General features: G+C 39.5%; 1 protein-coding gene across 8 annotated transcripts in view; it reads left to right on the forward strand.

The window, feature by feature from the left end:
- The first annotated feature begins 1,315 nt into the window (after positions 1–1,315).
- The window catches only part of TUB (TUB bipartite transcription factor), a 254,405-nt gene continuing 232,771 nt past the window's right edge, over positions 1,316–22,949 (forward strand). For all 8 annotated transcript variants that reach the window (XM_048852324.2, XM_048852328.2, XM_048852332.2 and 5 more), the window contains exon 1: positions 1,316–1,550. In XM_048852324.2, the coding sequence (XP_048708281.1) occupies positions 1,495–1,550 (56 nt within the window). In that variant the 5' untranslated portion in view covers positions 1,316–1,494. The remainder of the gene's footprint in view (positions 1,551–22,949) is intronic.

Raw genomic sequence — 22,949 nt, forward strand, 5'->3', positions numbered from 1 at the left:
CTTTCCCCATAGGAAATGACTACAGACTGTCTGCTGTTGGTATGGAAACTTGGAACATCCCTGCCATTTCCAGGGCCCTAAAACCTTGGGGTGGAGGAAGTTGATTTCATCGGTTTTGCAGGCCTCAAAGGCTGCCTCTACTCAGAGCTGAATGACATTTTAAGACGTTCGTTGCAAATTCATTTCTGTCACTGAAATCCAGCTTTATGAATAGCGTCATTAATGTTGGCACTACAAACTATACTAAAGGGGTGGGAAGAAATGCTCTTTCTGCTTGGAAAAGCCATCCAGAGGGTTCATTTTAAACAGTTACTCCTGATGTGTGAGCTACGCCAGCCCGATCTCAGCCCCTTGCAATGACTTAGTGTTAGTCAGCAAGCTGGTGGGGGGAGTGAGACACCCCTAAATAACAGAGCTCACTTTCAGAAGTGACGCCTTCCTGAAGCAAATGACTGCTTTCTGAGACTGGGGACTTCAGCTCCCACATTGTAATTTTATACGTTTGTAAAGTGGAATCTCATGGTGGCATGGAATCTTTTCCTATCCTGAGGCAGTCGTGGCAGACTGCTACAAATGTGCTGACTGTCCTGTAGGAAACATGGGAAGATCTGCCTTCTCCCTAGTATGCTTACACTGTATGAAACAAGTGATGGAAGTGTAACATGCCACACATTTTGAAGAATTTCCACTATAATCCCAGAATGAGGAGAGCTGATGCATGCTGAGCAAGGGCCTGATCCCTTTGACCTCAATGGACTTTGGATCAGGACCCTATAAACTGGCTCTTTTCCTCTGAAACAGATCAGACGGTCGTGCTTAGGTATGTTTTTAAGTGGGATCTTCCTGCGAGGGAGGAGTGGTCATCTTTGCAAAGCTGTCACAGGGAATGTTGACACTGAGGTTTGAGGTCTGTAGTTCTGTACATAGAGGATTTGATTATTGCCTGTTTGAAGGATAATGTTTGAAAGACCCAGGGATTAGGCTATTGGACAGGGGAAGGGTGATGTCAGAAAGATGGAGCTGTATCTGTGGAAACAAGAATAAATAAAAAAGAAATTTTGCTGTAGCAGGAGGTACATGAATCACTTCTATTCATCCCCGTTTACAGAATATCTTTAAAGCAGCTGAGCACTATTACATTGCTTTCACCTGAACACAGCTGTGCCGAACAACCTGCTGAAAGCATCCTCCTGGTGTTTGCACAGAACATAAACTAAAGCCTGAGAGCAATCCTCACCTCCTGAAAAGACAATGGTACATTCCTTAGATTGCGAGTCCCAACTGAATCAGTGGCTGTGCATTTAATTCTGGTCCCACCTTGCATGGCTGTAGGTATCATTCAGCATCCTTGCCGTCGGTTGGTTTTCAGAGGCAGGTGTCTTCTTTTTAAAACAACCTTCTTGTCCATCCCTCTCATTAATTCTCACAGACAATCCGTGGCTGTGTGCAGGAAAAGCAAGAGATAACAGAAGTGCAGCAGCTGACACCCAGAGAATGGATGGTGTCAGTAGCAACAGGACAATGTCATACAGTAGATGGAGTTATGACAGGTATTGTATGTCTTAATTTTTTACCTTGCTTCTTTTTGCTATTGATAACCAAGGCAAAGCAAGTAGAAACTGAATCTGAGATCCCCTATTTTTGCCTTTAAAATCTGAATGATACTTTCGGAATATAGGTCTTCTAATTATATAGGCATGGCTTTTTCTGTTAGACTGGATGTTGCTTTGAAAATTAGAATGTTTTTCATCTATCTATTGTCGCAGAAAGTGGATTTATTTTCACCCGGGTAGCACAAGATAATTATTTTATTATTTGATGTGGGGAGAATCATTAGCTATTTGCATACAGATATTTCCTGGACTTTTTCAGCAAACACTTTGATCATTAGTTTGAAATACAATGACGAATGAGACAATTGTTCATACAGACCTATGAAAAGAGGCATTTGCTTGTCGATTCCATTCAGAGTTGATACCTGGGAATTAAATAATTTTAAATGCTGGAGCCTGAGATGTGCAGGTTTTCAGGACTTCAGGTGTTTGTGGTTGTGGTGGAATAGTGATACTTTCAGACAAGAAATTTGAAAAATTCTATATAACAAATGTGCAACATAGAGCTGGAAAATGCTGGTTTAGGTGTCCCAATGAGGCAGTTATAAATTAGACTGTATTTTGTGTCAAGATGCAACTATTTACATTCTTTTATTCCTCCACCACAGAATGTGTAATGGTAAAATTTTGTCCCATTAATTTTCTTTTTATGTGGCTACAAGGTAACTTGCACAAGTAGAATTGAGCACGATTCATGATTATGACTGGATAGGTCTTTTAATAAAATACCCCCACACTTATAAAAACTATCTTTAAATCTGTAAATTGTACACTTGGGACTGGATTTATGTGCTAATAGGGCTGTCACTACAGTGAGTCAGTGTGACAAAAACAATCATCAGAAATAATCCTTGAAAGGTTTATGAACTGAAAAAACAATGCATTGAATGGCACCCACATTGCCTGTGTGTGTAAGGTCACATGGTTTATACACACATACACGGTGTGTACTCATTAACTTTGTGACTGAAAATCCTATATACATCAATAGAAGATATATGAATATCATTTTATGTGTGTCACAAAATGTATTCCAGATCATGTGGAGGAGAGTGGAAATGTGTGTATATGTATGTGTGTATATATAGGTATATTTATGCAAACACACATACGAAAGGATGAGTTATACAACATGTTGTGTTTGTATGCATATATTCCTGCCCCCCCCCATAGAAAGCAGACACTTTCTTGCCTCTTATGCCATGTCCTAAGTAAAAGCATCACAGCACCATGATATACTTGATTCTATTCCATGTGTGCCAAGTTTTGCAGCTGTTATACCTGAATCCTATAGTGTATGTAACAGAAATTTCAAGAGAATTAGTCTTAGATGTGTTTTCTTTGTGTCAGTGTGTTTGCTTTAACCACATTTACAGCTTGAGTCAGTTATCCAGTTCACTGTCACAGAAATGAAAACTGAAAAGTCTCTATTGCTATTTATTAGCATTGCATTCAGTATGTGTGCTGTGCTCATTTCTGCCTCGTTTCTTTGCTCTCTGAATTATATTTTGGGGAAGAAATGCAATAATTCCATGTCTCAATTGCACAGCTTCCAGATTGTTATGAAAAATTTCAGAAACACAAGGTATATAAGCCAATGCCTGTGTAATTTTATTCTCTCCCAGTTGCTAATGCTGGAAGGTTGAGGAATGAATTGCTGCTTTTTCAACCATATCTCCTTGCTGAAAAATGGTGCACAGTTGTTTTTGTACATTGAAACTGTTTTCCTACATCTATCTACAAGAAGATGCCCAGTACAATTATAAAAAAGATTACTCCTCTCTAATATAAAAAACCTCATTGTGCTGTTTGTATTTGAGGCACTGTACATGATCCATTTTTGTTGATCTCATTGAATGCAAAAAAAAAAAAGCTGTCGGGAGGAGATTACTTTTTTCTGTTAGCATAAAAACATCTCAAGGAATAAGCAGGTTCTAGTCATGCTTATATAGTGTCCTTTGTTCCTGTGGCTATTTTGGGTAGCTTGTTACATTTATACAAATGACCAACCAGGCTGGAAGTTAATGAGGAATTGCTCAACATAGGTCTGTGCTGTTTCTCCTCTTGTGAGAAATGCACCAAACATAAGTATACAGTGTGTTCCAAATGTACTCTTTTTATAGACTTTCCCCAACTCCCCCATTTTTACATCTATCTTACATTTTCCTTCAGTTGTGCATCTTGGAATTTCTACCCCAAGCATTCAAAAATCATGAGTCAGGTCCCCCCAAAAGCAAGAGACTGTCGTAAAGATCATTACACTTAAAAACCACGGGAAGTATTTTTTTAATTTGCCTTTTGAATACTTAGGATGCAGTCAGGTCATATTGTCAAGCTTTTCTCTGCAACCAAGAGGGCGAGAAAATTACTTTAAAAAAACCCCAAAAGCTGTGATTCTCCTTTAATCACTTGCCAACAGGAACTGGGGCTTTGAGAAACAAACTAAATATGTGAGACTCATGATGAAATCATGAGAGTTGGACACCTGGTGTAGGGGGAAGTTAAAGTTCTTCTAGTCCTGATAACTAACGTATAACTTATTTCTACTCTGGGGAGGCAGCGTGACCTTGGGCAAGTCACCTCACCACTCTCTGCCTTGGTTTCCCCATCTGTAAAATGGAGATACTGATTTAATTTGTAAAGCACTTTGAAATCTGCCGATGAATAGCACTATACAACCCTTAGGTATTATTATTGCTCCTTCCAAAATTATCAAAAAGTAAAATAAACTCCACAATATATTTCAGCGAGGAGAGGAAAGAGAAGAGATCTGTTACTAAACTACTGCCAATTATCATGAAACATTATGACTGGCTATCCTAGTAACTTCTTGTTCCCAAGATAAGTGGACCACCGTACCTCAAAAATATAAAGGCTCTTTTAAAAAACAAACATATGCAACAAACCTTATGTGATTGACTCTAGGTCTTTGCTATTCTGTAAGAAACATTTTATGGTAAATAATGTGTATGAAAAGTCAGTCTAGTGATCTGAGCAGAGTCAAGCCAGGAACTCCTGAGTTCCAATCTCAGTTTGGACACTGTCTCCTGTGACCTTGTGATCCTGAGTCAGGGTATGCCTGAACTGCAATCACAGAGCATAATTGCAGCACATGTAGACATACCTGAGCTAGCTTTAATTTAGCTAGCTTGGGTACTGAAGTAGTGAAGCCACAGCTGCATAGGCTAGCGGCCTGCGTAATTACCCAGGGTTCTGGGCAGAATTGTATAGCCCCCATGAAAGCCTGGGCTGCTGCAGCTTCACTGTTCCAGTACCTGAGCGAAGTACATTAAAGCTAGCTTGGGTATGTCTACATGAACTGTCAGCACACTCGGACTTCAGTGTAAACATTTTCTGTTTCCCCATCTGTAAAATGGGATAACAATACTTATCTCCCTCCTAAGGAGGTTAGGAAGATTAGTTAATGTTTGAGGAGCTCTGTAGGTGATAGTTATTGTGACATTTCTCATTCTTTTTACTCTGGATTTCGCTATGCTCTGTGCTCTTTTATATTTTATTTTAAGTTAGCAAGCTTAAAGAGTGAGTTCAGAGAGAGAAGAAGAAGGGTCTTCAGAGGTAGTACTAGAGCAATAATCAACCTTAATAGGTTTCCTTCCCACGTCTACTTAATCATAGGGGTTTTCCCTGCTGTGAATTTTGGTTAGGTCTCATGGTGCATGCAATAGCTTTGCAGATAGGGGACTCCTTTTGAAGTTAGCTGTGATGTGATTTCAGAGAGTTTTTAGGAGATATTAAAATTATATAGGTTCCGGCTAGAATGTCTGAGATGGGAGATTCCCAGTAGCAGTGGGGTTGGCAGCAGTAAGGCAGGGATAGGCATATCGATCTCCCCAAATCACATGATTTGGGATTAGAATGCAAGATCCAGCTCTGCCATTGACTCACTGAGGGACCTCACACAAGGCACTTCTTCTTTAAGTCTCAGTTTCCCTATATGTAAAACAAGGCTTTTCATACTTACTCTCCTCACAGGGGTGTTGTTGGGATGAGTTAATATTTGCACAGTACTCTGAACAATCAGTGCTGAGTATTGCTATTACCACATTTAAATATCATCATTTGTTTTCTGTTGGGGATAAACTGTAAGTATTTTGATCATCAAAAGCTGCTGTACATACTTTAATGATGGGACAACTTAATTCTTATTGTGGGTATTCATCTGCAAATTTTTAGTCGGAGTTTTCAAATTTAGTCATTGGAATTACAATTTACAAACTCCTTACCCACTACTTTGAAGAATTACTCCATAGAAACAGTACTGCTAATTCCTGTGTGTGCCCTATGGACTAGCTCCCAACTGTTCCTCCTTTAGGAAAGATGTCATTTTAGTGGTAAACCTATCTCTGTTCCACATCCATCTTGTGGTAACCTCACATTACTGTAAATGAACTTTGTAATACCAAGATATAGACCAGGGTGGACAAAAATTGATGATTGAAAAAAAAAAGATGTAAAAAAAATTTTGTATTTTTTAAATTTAAACGCATTTTTCATTTAAAAAAAATAAGCCTGTTTAAAATTAAAATTCAAATAAACAATTTGTGTTTAAGGCCTAAAATCATTTAAATTAATGAATTAAATAAAAAAATAATATTAAGCGGGGCATGTTTGCTGATGAAGTTTTAAAGGAAGTAAAACCACTGTACTAATCCAAGCCACAGGCTAAGCACCTGAATCCACAATTTGTTGAAGTGCTAAACCAGCTTCCGACAGCAATAGCAGGTATTTTCTTCTTTTCAGTTTATTCAACAAGTTCAGTTCAATGACTAGTTCATTCAAAGATAAGGAACTAATTGGAAATTGGGGGAAAAAAGGAAAGCTTGTTTCTAGTCACCATGTCCTTCAAGATTTTAGAACTAGTAGACCCCATCCTCTCAAACCTCATTTTTATTCATAGAATGGGAGAGGAAAACAATCAGTTCATTAACTACAGATGATGATAGTTGTTTTTATTATTTATTTTGTATTATTGTAGCACCTAAGAACCTAATCATGGCCAGGATATACTACTTCCTTTTTTTAATAATCAATTTTAAATGCAAAACATGGTTTAATAATTTTTTTTTCTTAAGTATACAGAACATTTAAGGTAGCTTCATTTAACTAATAACATTTTTAAAAAGTGGGTTCGGTGCATTTTTAATTGAATTTCAATTTTCATTTAAAGGGAGCTTGATACAAACCCCAAGCAAAAAATTAATAATCTAGTAACTAAAAAATGCATAATTCAACACTTTTTGTGGCATTAAAATTTAAATATTAAGAATCTGAATAAATGTATGTTAAACTATAGAATAGCTTAAATAAATGTGTATAGATAAATGTATCCTCCCCATCAGCGAAAAGAAGTTCCATGTTTAGTGTAATGGCTATATTTAGTTGCAAGTCAACGTGTTAATAGTTACCAACCAGTGAGAATCAACCTTTATTTTGGAAAATAACTAGAGTGTACAAATGTAAAACAACATTAAAATGGATACTTTAAATCAAGGTTTCCTGCTTACTCATTTAAATCATGGTTAAAATCGGTGATTTAAATTGCTGTAATTTAAATTAATCCACCCTGTTATAGACCATGGTTTTTGCTAAAAGAAATTTAATCCCAGATTGTCTAAAATTTCTTGTACCAATCATTTAATGTCCTTCAGTTCAGATGTTGTCCCAAATCATTGTACTAGATGACGTGTGTGCGTGTGTGAGAGAGAGAGAGATTCAATTAAGGACTTGATTCAGGAAGGAAAGTTGTGTGTAGTATCACAAGCATACAACATCAAAGACGTTTTTCTCCATGGATCTTTCTTTAATTACAGATTGTAAAGAGCCTGATGCTGCAGTATTTGGAAATCTAAAACACGAATGGAGGTCTGGGTCCAAAATATGCAGTTCCCATAGGGTCTGGAGCAATTAATTTAAAGAGGCACTCCAAGTATTTACATATTAGCTATCAATTTTTGAGCACATTAAAAAGAGGAGGGGAGGAACCATAACACCAAGCTAGCAGTCATCTGCACTGGTTACTGAAAATGTACAGGTTTATACCCATTCACTGCCATCTGCAATTAAATAAAAACTTGCTATAAAAGAATCAGAGCGGCTGCTCAGAGAAATAAAGCACAACTCCATTTGTCATGTGGTACACAAACTATTTTAAATAAAATACAAGTGTCCATGTTTCCAGGAACTTGGAGGAGAGTTTGGCATTTCTGAAGTGGGCTGATTACTTGTTAGGAGAGAAGAAGTACAGTCTTACCCACAGGACACTCATTCTTAGAATGACTTACTCACAATATGCACTGAGTTCTGATTCTACCTGAACTAGGCTGTCAGCCTGTTTCCCAAGCTTTCACATTTCTGTTGCATATAAAAACCCTGGTCCCAGGTCAAAGCTAAACCTATTCTACCATCAGCTCTCCTTCAGTTCTCCATGCTGAGCATGCTTTTGGCCAAGACTATCTTTGGTTCTAAACAATTTTGCTTCCCTCTCCTTGCCAATCTGTCTAGGATTGTCTTTCTAATAGAAGATCAGATTTTGCCCGCATCACTGCCACGATGTGGTTCTTTTCTCTGCAAGAAGTTGCCGCTGAAACCAGTGGGACTAGTTACACAGTAAGGCCTTAAAATGTACACTGGTTTAAATAAATCAGTATTAAAATCTAGTTAAACTGGGGCAAGCCTCTGTTGTAGACTCCAATTGGTTTTACCTTTGATTATATCAAATCAATTTAAATCCGTAAATTAATTTACCAGTGCAAGCTAAATCAATATCAGCAAGGGCTAAACTGCTTCATGTATGTATATATTTGGGGATTGCACTCTTAACTAGATAGAATTTGAAATTGATTTAGTTAAACTGATGCATTTTTCCATTAGACAAGGCCCAAGTTACCACTAATTGTGGTGTAAAAAAAAAAAAAAAAAAAGTGGTGAAAGGAGCCATTTCATTAGATTACGGTTTGAAAGAGTCTTCTCCTTTTTGCCGCAAAAGGTGCGCCAGTGTTGAGCTATTAATTTGGTTAACTCCAACACGGTCAGGACACACTGAACTTCTCCCAGTGACCTTTGTTTAACCCTTTCATGGCACATTTATTATTCATGCAATACTGCATTTCTTTAACCCCCATCTGCCACATGAATACTTTATTTATGCATTTACATTTAAAACAATAAAAAATATGCCTGTCCAAGGCCCTAGGTGCCCGGACACAACTTTAACAATGTAATAAATACAGTGAATTCCCAGCAGCATTAAACTAATCCACTCAATAGCAACTCAGCCAGCCAGACACATACAGGGTATGTCTGCACAGCAATTTTTAGCCACTCAGCCCAAACCCTGCAAGCCTGAGTCAACTGATCCAGGCTCTGAGACTATGTGCTGTGGAATGTTTGTTGCAATGTATATGTGCCCATTGAAACTCCTTTCCACTCCTTCATTGCTGTGGGAAGCACATCCTCAGCCCCCTCAAAAAACCTGATTGAACAGGAGTCTTTTGCAGCTTGCTCAGAAAGTCACCAGATTCGGGCTCTTTTTGTTGGAGTAGGGAGTTCCTGAAGCCCTTGCAGAGATTGTCCTGAAAGCAGCCCTCTCTTTATAGTGAGGGGGATCCAGCTCAGACACCCTTGCTGATGGCAGCTATGTCGGTATGGTATGGGGAACGAGGCAGTTCCTCAAGTAGGGCTTTATAGGTCATAACTAACCATCAAATTCAAAGACAACCAATATTGCTGTATCGGAAAACAAACATTTTTCCAGGTTTTACTTTATAATATTTTCTTGCTGTAATTTGAGGAAAAGAATATAGTTATATATGTCAGTTTGTTTTTAAAAATTAGCAGAGTCAAGAAATTGTTACAGAAATATTTTTGTAGTGGAGCTTCACGGTTCCACCAATTAATCTGAGGAAGGTGGCAGTTTAGCAGTTTCCCCCTCCCTCTGCATTTAAAAACCAGGTTTCTAGGTAAACCTTTTTCCCTTCGGTCTGTGGATTTCTGCCATGCTGGGTCAGCTATTCGAATTGTAGCATTTTGGAATGAGTTAATTGGTTTAGGAGAGTTGTGTCTCTTCTACCAACTGGCGATTGTGATTTGTGCTGCAACTAAGAAACGGGTCATCAGCCCTTTGTATCTCTCTCATACAGCATCGATTTTTTTTTGGAAAATTAAACACTGATGGATTATCTGAACTCCCTGACCTCTTCCCAAAATGTCCTAATTTTTGGACAAGTCCTCCATATGTAACACAATCTGCACGTTTCATTACAATTTGGGATTTAAACGTAATGCTTTTAGGGTACGCTTTAGAAACTGCAGGTTCACTTGATCACAAGCCTTTTCCATATCTAATAGAAATAGATTAGTTAGGTTGATGAAACTGGTTGAATCATTCCCCCCCCCCCAAAAAAAAAAAAAAAAAAAGAAAACAATCAGGTCCAGAACTCTGTCAACGTAGTCTGGTAACTGCCTATTTAACACACAACCTATTTTATCTCTGAAAATCTATCTAGGCAGTATTTTTCAGTCTATTTGAGAAGACTGAAGCGTGATGCTTAGTGTGTTGATTTAACAAAGAGATCACAGTTGGATAGGTCTCTTCCAAGTTGCGATAGTGCTACTATTTGGCCCCTCTCAGGTACTGAGGATCGCTTACTCTTTTCACTTCTCATTAAAGATCTCTGACAGTTGTGCTCTGAACTCTGGGGGAAACCATCCAGGCTTGTAGATTTACTGTATTAAGTGATTTAATGATCATTGTCAGGTATAAATGCTCCTGGTCTATCTGATCTATCTTATGGAGCTTTGCATTAATTCTATAATCTTTTATTTGTTTGGGATGTGCTGGCATAAAGCCTGCTGTAGAAATTTGTAAATGCCTCACGTATATCCTTTGGCCTTGAAATGATGGTGGTTAATGATTTGGTTTCTTCCAGACTGGAGGTCTGGTTTTTATTAGCTTGTATATTTTTTTAGTCCATTAGCAAGTAGCCTATCACTTTTGTTGCTTTTTTCATAATACTGTTGTTGTTTTGTAAATCTGATAGCCTTTTCAGTTTATAGCAGGTTTAATTTACCTCTAGCTTCAATTAGGCTCTGGTACAAGCTCTGGGATTGATTTGTCTGATGTATTAAGTCTTTCTACTTTCAAGAGGTTCTGATGTCTTCTTTTCTAACCTTAATATTTTAGGATTAATCGCTTAATAAGTTACTTCTGAGTTCCAGAGAGGATTCTTTTTAAGCAGGCTCACGTTCTTTTTTTCTGAAGTGTAATTTCTTCTCTAATGTTATGGATTCTCTCCTGAGCACATAAGAAAGAAATGTTTAATCTCCATATGTTTTAGGTGTGCCCTCAGTTTCTAATGAGAAGCCAGTTGACGCATGATCAGACCAGCACATACACTCTAGTTTAGCCACAATAATGTTATTAAACATTGATTTGGAAATTAATAGCATATCAATTCATGTTTGTATTTGCTGTGGAATTGAATAAAAGGAATAGTCTTTTTCATTTGCAGTGAGGCATCTTCAGGAGTCACACCAATCATGTGTACCTACTAGTAGGTTTAGCCCCTTGCCTGACTGTTTCTCTTGCTGTTTTGGTGTCTGATCTGTCTACCTTTAGGATCCAGGCACAGCTATGACCCCACCCACTGTCACAATATCCCCTTCTCCAAATTCTTCCAAGAGTTGGGAGAATTTTTTTTTGAAAAAGAGCAATTGACCTCTGCTGCAAGGGATAGATGCTTCCTAAAGTTAGTATTTTGATTCCAATTGCACCTTTAATCAACAAGCATTTACCATCTTAGCCTATGGTGGTTATTATGAATAATAGTGTTTAATGTTGTGGTGCCTAAGGGCCAGCCAAGAATGGGTCTCTACTCTGCTAGGTGCTGTACAAGTACAGACTTGGTCTACACTTAAGTTAGGTCAACATAGCTATGATGATTGGGGTGTGGGGAAACACCCCCCCCCACACACACACACTGTTGCAGGAACGCCTCAAATCAAGTTAGCTACAAAGTTCAAAGCCCCCTTCCGTCAATACAGCTGCTTAGGGGGTTATGTTGGCGGAGTTATATTGGTCAAAGGTGTGGGGTTTTTTTCAGATCCCTGACCAACATAACTCCTAGAGCAGATGCAGCTGTGTTGATGGAAGAGGGTTTCAGCTGTCCTCTACCTGTGCCCAGCTCCTACTCCCCACAGAGGGCTCTGCTGTCCAGGTGGCACTGCTACCTGGGTCCCGATGTTACCTGGCTCCAGGTCTGGCCTGGGCTCCGAGAGGCTCCAGCCCCGGCACTCCACTGAGTGATCCTGGCTGCAGAGTCCTCAGCGCCCTCTGTGCTGACCCAATGCCAAGCGCTTTCCTCCTGGGACCAGCACTAACACCTGCCAGCTCAGAGGACACTTGGCAGCCAGGGAGGGAAAGGAGTTGCCTGGCCTGGGACTGGCAGAAGTACCAGAAATGTGGAAGAAGCATCTTTATGTTAGTTAGGGCAGATGTCTTCAGCAAACTGCAACCTAGCAGCTGAACTGTTATGGTGCTGCCAAGAACAAGCCTGTGTTCAGGCTCATTCACTTTGACAGCTGGTCTTGTGCTCATTTAGAATTGCAGTGTTGATGAACAAGTGCAGGCGGGCTTCATTTGAAGGTTTGTCTGGACTGAGACTAAGTGATGGAAGAAGATATGACAGGATAGTGGCAATACGAAAAGACATTCACCAAGGAGTAGTTCCCATCTGAGATTAAGAAAGGGGACTGCCATCAATAACAGATTATTACTAGCATTAGCCTTATTTATTATTTATATCAAGGTAGTAGCTAGGAGCTCCAGTGAGGGATTGGGGCCCCATGGTGCTAGTCACTGTGCAAACATATATGAAAGACAGTCCTTGTCCAAAGAGCTTACAATCTAACTGTAAGACAGGAGACAACAATTGGATACAGATAAATGGACAAAAGAGCACAAGGAAATCATGTAACAGTGCTGGTCAGCATGCAAGGCAATGGTCTCAGCTCACCAGCAGCCTAGCCATTGTCAAGTGTTTTGTAGGCATCACGACAGAGGAGAGATTTACAAGGGACTTGACAGAGGACAATGAGGAGGTTTTGCAGATATTTATGAGAAGCTCCTCCCATGCGTAAGGGGAAATGTTGAAGAAAACATGAAGATGTTTGTAACAAGGGGGTGGTGGTGATGTCTGGTGTTAATGGCAGGGCAGATGCAGGAGCCAACATCTTGGTTGCGTAAGAGAGAGATTGGGCTGTATGGGATAGGTGAAAGTGCAAACAAGTAGTTTGTGTTTGTGATGGAGGACAGGGAGGAAGGATAGAGTGTACTAGTTACAAGATTTGTCCAGGAAGAGGTAATTAGAGATTTTGGCAAGAATGGTTTCAGTGGAGTGTGAGAAGCGGAAGCTGTATTGGAGCTGGGCCTAGGTAGGATGGAATTGGAGAAGCGGAACTCCAGACAACAATTGTAGAAAGAGTGTTCAATGAACTTAAAAATGAGAGGGAGAAGGCAGATGAGGCCTTAGTGGAAGAGGCAAGTGGGGTCAGTGTGGGGTGGTTAAGATGAGAGGCTGAGGAGATGAGAGGGGACGTGAGGGAGATGGGATGGGGTTATTGGGTAAAGTGGCGGGATTAGAAGAGGAGAGCAGATGGAAAAACTTCTGCATCTATGGCAGGGAAGAAGGAGGAAGAAGTTGGAGGAGGAGAAGAGAAGATGGGCAGGGTGGCGGTGGTCACATAAGTTTGTAATTTTTTTCCTTTGAGGAAATCAGTCCAACTTTTGCAGAGGGAAGTGGAGGGGTGTGTGTGTGTGAGTGAGAGAGAAAGGTTTGAGGAAGGAGTAAAATCTGGCCTGAAGGCAGTTGGTATTATGAATATGAGATTCAGTTAGGTGAAGAAGTAGAATTGCTTGTTAGGAAGACAGTAGAACTGAAAAAGAGAACAAATTTGTAATGGAGGAAGTCAGCCTGGTCATGAGATTTCCCCCGGCGATGCTGCACAGTGTGAGAGCAGGAGCAGAGGAAGCAGATGTTGGGAGTGAGTTGGGTTGGCAGGGTGAAGACATTGCAATGCGAGAGAAGGGTAAAGGAGTCAAGGGGGAGGAGAGTTCAGAGCATAGAGAATCAACTACCTATCAAGGGAAGAGAGGGCAGAGAGCTGAAGAGGACCGAAGAGAAATGTTGCTATAGCTCTCTAAATATATTTTCCATTATATTTGTCTTTATCACAAATATTCTTATCAGGATGGGAGAATGTATTAGTAATTAAATCTTGTGCTTAATAACGTAGGTGGTAACAATTCTGCATCCTGCTTATAACATTTTTACTCAAAACCTTGTTAAAAATAAATCTATAGTGGTAGAAGATCCATCCTCAGTCATTATTGACACTCCTGTTTGAAACAGTCTCAGTACTTTAAAACATCTCCCTGTATTCTTGCAAGTAAATTCCACTGGATAAGACAGAATTCCTGTAAAAATACTGCCTTTCTTCCAGGCAGGAGGAATTTTAAAGGCCCAGCAGTGAATATAAAATGTTTTTTTGTTTTTTTTTAAAAGCAAGTGTATTACCCTTACAATAAATTGAAACAAGCTATAAGACCATATAGCAAAGTCCATTAAAGTGAGTGAAAAGATTCCCGTTGTCCTTTATCAATTTTGGATGAGTCCCTTAGCCTGAAAGTTGTGGGTTGAAATCTATTTTTCCGGATTCTTATGAATTTAGAGTTTTTCATCCGGACAAAGATACTGTGGAGCATAGACACTGTAGATTTTAATACTGGGTTTGTAGTAGGAAATATAGTTTGTTTGGTTACAATCTAAAACAGAAGAAGTAGCATTCCATTTAAAAGTTAGCTTATACTATTTAAATATTTACTGAGCCAAAAGCAGAAAAGTTAACAGATTAATTCTAACCCCTGAGAAACTTTACATTTGACAATATGTTGGTTGAGTAGGCAATTTGGGGATTGTGCAAGAAGAGTTAAGGAATTCTATGCCAAGATAGAGCTGAGAGACTTGTATAGCTAGCTTCCCTCATATTCTTGGAGAATCTGCTACAGTGATTTTCTTTATGGTTCATAGCAAAAATCTGTTGGAGGTCTCAAAGTCCTTCTTTCAAATGAATTTTAACACAAGTATTTGCATGAGTTAGATGGGGCAATAGGTAGTGCACCAGCTTGTTATCTCAGCAGAAATCCTGGATTTAAACTAAATGAACCCAAAAAGTTCTCATTGAAATGGAAAATATTTGACACACTTTTTTGGCATTAATCTTTTTGAAAACTCTGCCAAATGTCACAACTTCCACCCTCGCAACTGGAAAACTGACTTATTGTTTAACAAAGAAGCCCCAATTTTCATCCAAAGGTGGCACAGTGGTCACCATTATAAAAGCAACATTTACCAGCTGCTACTAGGCTACAGCATCCAAGATCCCAAAGCTATTTCCTAGTCTAAGCATAGAGAAATACCACCATATCTTAAAAAGACAAGGAGGACTTGTGGCACCTTAGAGACTAACAAATTTATTTGAGCATAAGCTTTCGTGAGCTACAGCTCACTTCATCGGATGCATTCAGGGGAAATTTCAACTGAACACATCCAATGAAGTGAGCTGTAGCTCACGAAAGCTTATGCTCAAATAAATTTGTTAGTCTCTAAGGTGCCACAAGTTCACCTTTTCTTTTTGCGAATACAGACTGCTACTCTGAAACCTGTCACCATATCTTAGTGGCTAGTATGGTAACTGTTGAATTTCCAGCAGTGACCACTGTAACTATTTAGCTGAATTTTGCAACTCAGCAAAATGTCAAGGACTTAAAATTACCTAGCATGAAAGGGGAAAAATATTTGTTTAAATTTCATGGGAAAATGCAACTATTTTTGATCATTTTCATGGACATTCACATCTGGAAGGAAAATGATTCAAGGTTTTAGTTGGAAAACAAGCAGAATGTTAGGGTAGTTACAGATTCTCATGAAATGTACAGCATGAATAGTTTTGTGCTGTGTGTGGGGGTTTTTTTTTGCATCCAGTCCTGGGGAGATCATATTTACATTTTTTTTCATTTTACTGCATGTATTAAGACCTTTAGTAATTGCCTTTTATCCATAAAGAATAATTAAATACGCACACAACACACATTCTGTGGTTTTACAGCATGCTTGAAAAGGCTTGTCATTATCTTAGCCAATAAAGAGGATCATTGCTGCTAGTAAGAGTAGATTCCATAATAGAGAATATTTTAGTTTGAAAACACATATTAGAAAACAAGGGAAAGCAGGTTATTTTTTCTGAAACAAAGTCACAACAAGGGCATTAGTAAATTATCTGGATTATATTTACTTTCTGCATTTCTCTCTGAATTCCTTTTCACCATGAATACCACTCTAGTACCCCTGTTACTGAGCAGGGTAACAGCAAGCTGGCACCAATCCCCAAAGATCTAACTATTAATACTAGTTCTTTTTTATCCGTTCCATTGGCATATATAACAGTTAAGGGTGATCTGTTTTTATGCCTGATATATAATACATGGGTAATGCCTAATTTGTGTCACTTAATATTAAGTTGACAATTATTTTTCCTTGGGCTGAATATGATTCAACATCTAGGGAAGATCAAGTGATTGATTGCAACCTTCAGACTTCAGATGTTTGGCCATTATTACGCTTCTACTCACTCATCAAGGGCTTCTCAGTTTTTGCCTACCCCAATACTGCTAGATTCCAAGGGCTTACACAGTTGGTTTCATGCTATATGGCCCTCAGCCTCTCAGTGGGACCTCAGTTTGGTTCTCAGTGCCCTGAGAAAACCCAACGGCTACCTGTTCTCTCCTCCACCTTTCCCTCAAGACTTTGTTTCTTATGGCCATCACTTCAGTTAGATGAATGGGACAGCTCAGTACTCTTCTGGCTGACCTACCATTTACTGTATTCAGTAGAGATAAGGTTATATTGTGTTTTCCATCCTTGCTTCTCCCTAAGGTCTCTATGGAATACCATATTAATCAAGAGATCCGCCTACCAGTGTTTTACCCAAAGCCTCCAGAGAGACCAGCCTACATACACTTGATGTCAGAAGGGCTCTTACCTTCTACTATAACAGGACTAAAACCTTTCAGGCCTCTCCTAGTTTATTTGTACCATTTACAGAGAGGATGAAGGGACACCCTATTTTCACTCAAACTGTCAAAGTAGGTTTTGGGCTGCATTTTAACCTGTTATGACTCTGCTGGGATGCATCTCCCTGACAGAGTGACCGCACGCTCACAAGAGGTCATACCACATGTAGAGCTCTACTGAAAGACCTTCCCATAACAGAAATCTGTAGGACTGCAGCTAGGTCTTCCCTCCATGCCTTTGCCAAATCCTATGCCATTTTACTAGATGATACTATCTCTGAACTGTCTTGGACTTGCCTTCACAGCGCCCTCCTCGTCGTTGATTTATTGCTTGGGAGTCTCCTGCGGTGGAGCATCCATAGGGGTGTGTACTCAAAGAAAAAGGAGAGGTTACTTAACTTACAGTAACTTGAGTTCTTCAAAATTTTGTCCCTGTGGGTGCTCCACCTCCTTCCCTTCTGCTTTTCAGTCAAGAAAGAACTAAGGGGCAGCGGGCCTGCACCTCCTTATATGCACTTGTTTAGAGGCACAGGGTGCTTCTCTGTGCAGGCCCATGGATGGTGCTCTTGCTCTGCATTCTACAGTTGAGAGCCCACCATGCACACATCCTATGGTGAAGCACCCACTGGGACAAAACATCTCAAACTCAAGTTATTGTAAGACAAGTAACCTCTCCTTCCCCCGAGGGCTGTACCAAGTGAGGTGAGTTTGGGGCTCTATAGAAACTCTGTTAACTGAAGTGATACGCTGAACGTGTGTCACCTTTGTGCCCTGGCCCCATACAACCGCTGATGAAGGCCTTTCACGTTCGAGGCAGTATTGTTTGGCTGCAGAATGCTTAATTTATTTTTTAACCTTAATATTATATTAAGACTAGGGTTTTTATATTTATTTATTTTGCAAGAAATATGACTGAAATACAGCTGCAGAGACCTTTCCAGGGTGCAGCGTTTTTTAAAGCTGCCTTGAGACAGTTCATGTACCAACCTGTGGTGCAGAATAAATGAGGCACATTATTTTCAAATGACTTGGCTTCTTGATGTTGTTTCAATTTGGTTAGAGCTGGGATTCAATAAGATGTAGGATTTGTAATTGGGTCCAGTTTCTGAAAATCATTTCAGAAGAGAGTCATCCAGTACCTGTAACACTGTGTCAGATCTAGGCGAGTTTACTGGAAAGGTGCAGTCAGAGTGAGTTCAAAGAGAAACAAATGTGAACCAGGGCCTGGAGGGACTGATTAATAGAGAAATATGAAAGCACTAGCTAGGTATAGCTCAGCTAAGCAACGCCTTTGGGGAGAGCATAAATCTGCAAATAGTTGTGGGGTAAAATAAAGAGGGAGATGAGTTATTTAGGATGACAGAGAACTACAATTAATGGAATGAAAATCTGAAAAGAAATAGGCTAAAATCAGGAAAAACGTCTTGATAGTGAAATGTGTGATAGAAAAACCTTGCTGGGAAGTTTGTGGAAGTCACATCCCTGGATACATTGAAAATGGTATTGGACAAAATACATCCATCCTGAATGACCCAATAGGTCTCCATTTCTAATTTCTGTGATGCTATGAAGATTTTTAAAAACTCTCAAATTAATTGACTGATAATTTAATAGTCAGACATGTGAGTTGGAGCAGGAGGGAGGAATATTTAGAAATTAGTTTACTTCCAAAGAAACATCAGCTGACAAAGTTGTGTAACTGCCAATAAATAGGGTAATAACCTTCTGTTTAAAAAAAAAAAAAGGTCATGTGGCTTCACGGTGAACAGAGGGCCCAAAGCAGACAGGGCTGAGCAATTTTACTGACTGAAAGTTGCTGTAATACAGAATTATAGAAATACCTTAATTGACCTTTCCAGCCTCATCTAACACAAGAGGAGAGATTCTCCAGTGTTTTATCGAGTCCAGAGTTTACTCAAGTGATGAGGCTTCCACCACTTCCTTTGAGAGGCTGTTCCAGAATCCCAAAGTCCTTAGCGTTCCACAATGCATTGCGGTCTCTCAATGCTTAGTTTACATCTCTTCAGACAATTTGTAATGATAGTATGCTTCGCTTCCCATCTTAAATTATTCAGTGGTGAGGCTGCCATTCCCTGTTACACAGATGCTGTATTCCACCCTAGAAGTGGCTGAAATTCCAAGGTGGGTGAACTGGTTTATATGTATGCAAATTGCTTCCCCCTTGCCTGGAAGTTATTCAGTTGGTTAATGGGCTTGATTTGGTTTTCAGTTATCTCCAAATATGTCCCAAAAGGAAGGTGTCCTGTATGATTCGGAGTTCCAAACAAAATGAAACCTATCATGAATAAATAAGTGACAGCCCTTTTCTTTTAGTTAGTGGAAAACTACTGGCGGTATATAGATTAGGACTGAAGTAAGAATTTATCACTGGGTGCAATCAGGCCAGACCTGTTGCAATTTAGGGTTTCTTGCAGTTAAGAATGTAAGAATGGCTATACTGTGTCAGACAAATGGACCATCTAGCCCAGTATCCTGTTTTCCACCAGTGGCTGATGCCAGATGCTTCAGAGGGAATGAATAGAACAGGGCAAATTATCAAGTGATCTATCCCCTGTCATCCAGTCCCAGCTTCTGGCCATCAGAGGGTTAGGGACACCTGGAGCATGGGGTTGTGTCCTTGACTATCTTGGCAAATAGCCATTGATGGACGTGTCCTCCATGAACGATCTAATTCTTTTTTGAAACCCGTTATACTTTTGGCCTTCACAACATCTCCTGGCAACAAGTTCCATAGGTTAACTGTGCATTGTGTGAAGAAGTACTTCATTTTGTTTGTTTTAAATCTGCTTCCTATTAATTTCATCGGGTGACCCCTAGTTCTTGTGTTATGTGAAGGGGTAAATAACAATTTTCTATTCACTTTGTCCACACCATTCATAATTTTATAGCCTTCTCCACTTAGTCATCTCTTTTCTAAGCTGACAGTCCGTCTTTTTAATCTCTCCTCACATGTTCCATATCCGTAATAATTTTTGTTGCCTTTCTCTGTACCTTTTTCATTTCTAATATATCTTTTTTGAGATGGGATGACCAGAACTGCACTCGGTTTTCAACGTGTGGGTGTGTAATGATGCTGGTTCTGGTGGGAACCAACTGAGAGTATCAATTCAGGACAAATTGCTTAAAGCAGGGCAGTTACAGCCCAAGTCTGAGGTTTCTATGCACACCAAGGCAAACCAAACCGCCAGACAGAGAGGACTTCTGTTTTACCTCACTGGCTAACCGCAAGTCACAAAAGCAATTTCCTTAGACACTCCAGTTGCCCAGTATCACCACCAGTGCCACTCGTTATGGGGACAAATGGTTATGAAAACGAATACCCCAGTAAAAGAAAAAAGATTCTCTCAATCCCAAAGGAAGAAGCCCCAGACCCAGGTCAATATACGAATCAGATCTTACCCACAAATCACGCTGTTGCCAATCCTTTAGAATCTAAAGGTTTATTCATAAAAGGAAAAAGATATAGATGAGAGCTAGAATTGGTTAAATGGAATCAATTACATAGAGTAATGACAAAGTTCTTGGTTCAGGCTTGTAGTAGTGAGGGAATAAACTGCAGGTTCAAATCAAGTCTCTGGAGTACATCCACAGCTGGGATGGGTCATCAGTCCTTTGTGTAGGGCTTCAATTTGTAGCAAAGTCCCTCCAGAAATATGAATCAGGATTGAAGACAAGATGGAGATGAGGCATTAGCCTTTTATAATCTTTTCCAGGTGTAAGAACATCTTTGTTCTTACTGTAGAAAATTACAGCAAAATGGAGTTTGGAGTCACATGGGCAAGTCCCTGCATACTTTGCTAAGTCACAAGGCGTATCTGCCGTCTCTCAATGGGTCAATTGTATAGCTGATGGTCCTTAATGGGCCATCAAGCAGGCTAGGCAGAGCTGACACCAACTTGTCTGGGGTTTCACCCAGAAGCATAGCATAAGTTTGAAATACAGACAGTATAGAGCCAATATTTATAACTTCAACTACAAAAATGATACACACATATAGACAGCATAATCATAACCAGCAAACCATCACCTCTCCATAGACCCCTTACACGACAACCTTTATACAATATTTCCTGCAAATAAATAAGTGGTTGCAACAGTGATCTATACAGTTACAGATTATGTCAATAATGTCACAGGGTGTACCATGAATTTATACCAAGTATTTTGTCTTACTATGTATACCTTTCCTAATGGTTCCTACTGTTCTGTTAGCTTTTTTGCCTGCCATTGCACTTTGAGTGAATGTTGTCAGAGAACTATCCACAATGACTCCAAGATCTCTTTGTGTGGGAACAGCTCATTTAGACCCATCATTTTCTAAGTATAGTAGGGATTATGTTTGCCAATGTACATTACTTTGCACTTATCAACATTGATTTGCATCTGCCATTTTGTTGCCAAGTCACCCAGTCCTGAAAGATCCCTTTGTACCTCTATGCAGTCAGCTTTTGACTTTACTATCTTGAGTAATTTGGTACCATCTACAAATTTTGCTACCTCACTGTTTGCCCTCTTTTCTAGATAATTTATGAATATGTTGAAAAGCACTCGTTCCAGAATAGATCCTTGGGGCACCGCATTAGTTACTTCTCTCCATTCTGAAAACTGAGCATTTATTCCTACCTTTGTTTTCTGTCACTGAACCAATTACTGATCCATAAGAAGACCTTTCCTGCTTAGTTTGCTTTGGTGAGGGACCTTGTCAAAGGCTTTCTGAAGGCTACTGTGAAATTAGATTGGTATTGGTTGTGATGCTGATAAACTGACCCTAGTGTCAGCTTGAAGATGAATTAGGATCTAAATGTAACCTACATTTGTGGAATGACACTACTCTAGGACTTAGTGACCATGTGTATGATAGAGTGGATTAAAGACATGTACAACCCTATTATATAAACAAAATGCATCCTTTGGGCAAATTTGTCTTCCTAATTCAAAATATGGATTTTCACTTGCATATTCTCCCCTCATTCTGGGTGCCGTAATGCCAGTGGGAGCTCCACAAGTGCAGAATATGCACTAGAGATACATAATGAAAATCCCAGAGGAGATTTCTGCCTTTGATTGGAATTCATGCAGCCTTCTCTGACGCAATGAGATTTTGGGTGAATTAGCTCACTGACTGCCATCCCTAGTTCTGCCTGGAGCCTCCCTTCTCTCTTCCATCCCCAACCCCAGTCCATCAAACTGCATGATCTTCTCCATGGTTTTTAAAATACAGAAATCTGTTGGTCTTCAGAATGCTTTTGGAACACTGGAAAGAGCATGTGCCATGGTGGTGTTTGTGAAACCCTTTTTTTCAATGGTTTCAGTGAATTTTGAAGCCTAAATCTTAGAACTGTAAGAAAATTTTTTTTCTTGCAAATTGTCCCTTTTCCCTTTGTCAGTCTGTCACTAACACTGACGTCAATTGTCAGGCATAGTGATATATATATTAAATTTGACAGCATCAAATAGTTTGTCTGTAAAACTTTAATAGGGGCATGGATACCTCTAGGTGCATTTGCAGACCTAGTGCCTCTTTATCAGATATTTCGTTTACCAAATCATTCAAGTTTACCTTCACATTTGCTGTCCGTTCGCATCTCAAACTTGATACTACTGAATATAATTTTTGCACATATCTATGACATAAGAAGAGTAATGTTGCAGTATATTTTAGTGTTATATTTAGAGTATATGACACAGATTTTTTGAATGGGAAATGGGAGTTTATAATCTTTAAAGAAGGTGTTATGCTGAACTTTGTGGGGGTGGTTATAAAATTAGGGTAGCATGGCTGCTGTGAATCCAGCAAGGAGTGATGGTAGTCGTTAAGGGTTATTTGACTATGCGGAACAGGCTGGACTCCTTAACTGTTCATTTGCAGTGCTTTTTGTGTTTGGGTTTATTTGAATATGAAACTGAAAGGGCCTATTCAGTAGCCCAGACCTATAAGCCCATAGAAGTCCATACAGCTGGAAGGGACCTCGAGAAGTCATCAGGTCCAACCTTCTGCGCTGTGGCAGGACCAAGTAAACCTAGTCCATCCCTGACAGGTGTTTGGCCAACATGTTTTTAAAAACCTCCAATGATGGGGATTCTACAACATCCCTTGGAAGCCTATTCCAGAACTTAGATAGAAAGTTTTTCCTAATATCTAACCTAAATCTCCCTTGCGGCAGATT

The sequence above is a fragment of the Caretta caretta genome, chromosome 6 (genome assembly GCF_965140235.1).
Source record: "Caretta caretta isolate rCarCar2 chromosome 6, rCarCar1.hap1, whole genome shotgun sequence".
NCBI lineage: Eukaryota > Metazoa > Chordata > Testudines > Cheloniidae > Caretta > Caretta caretta.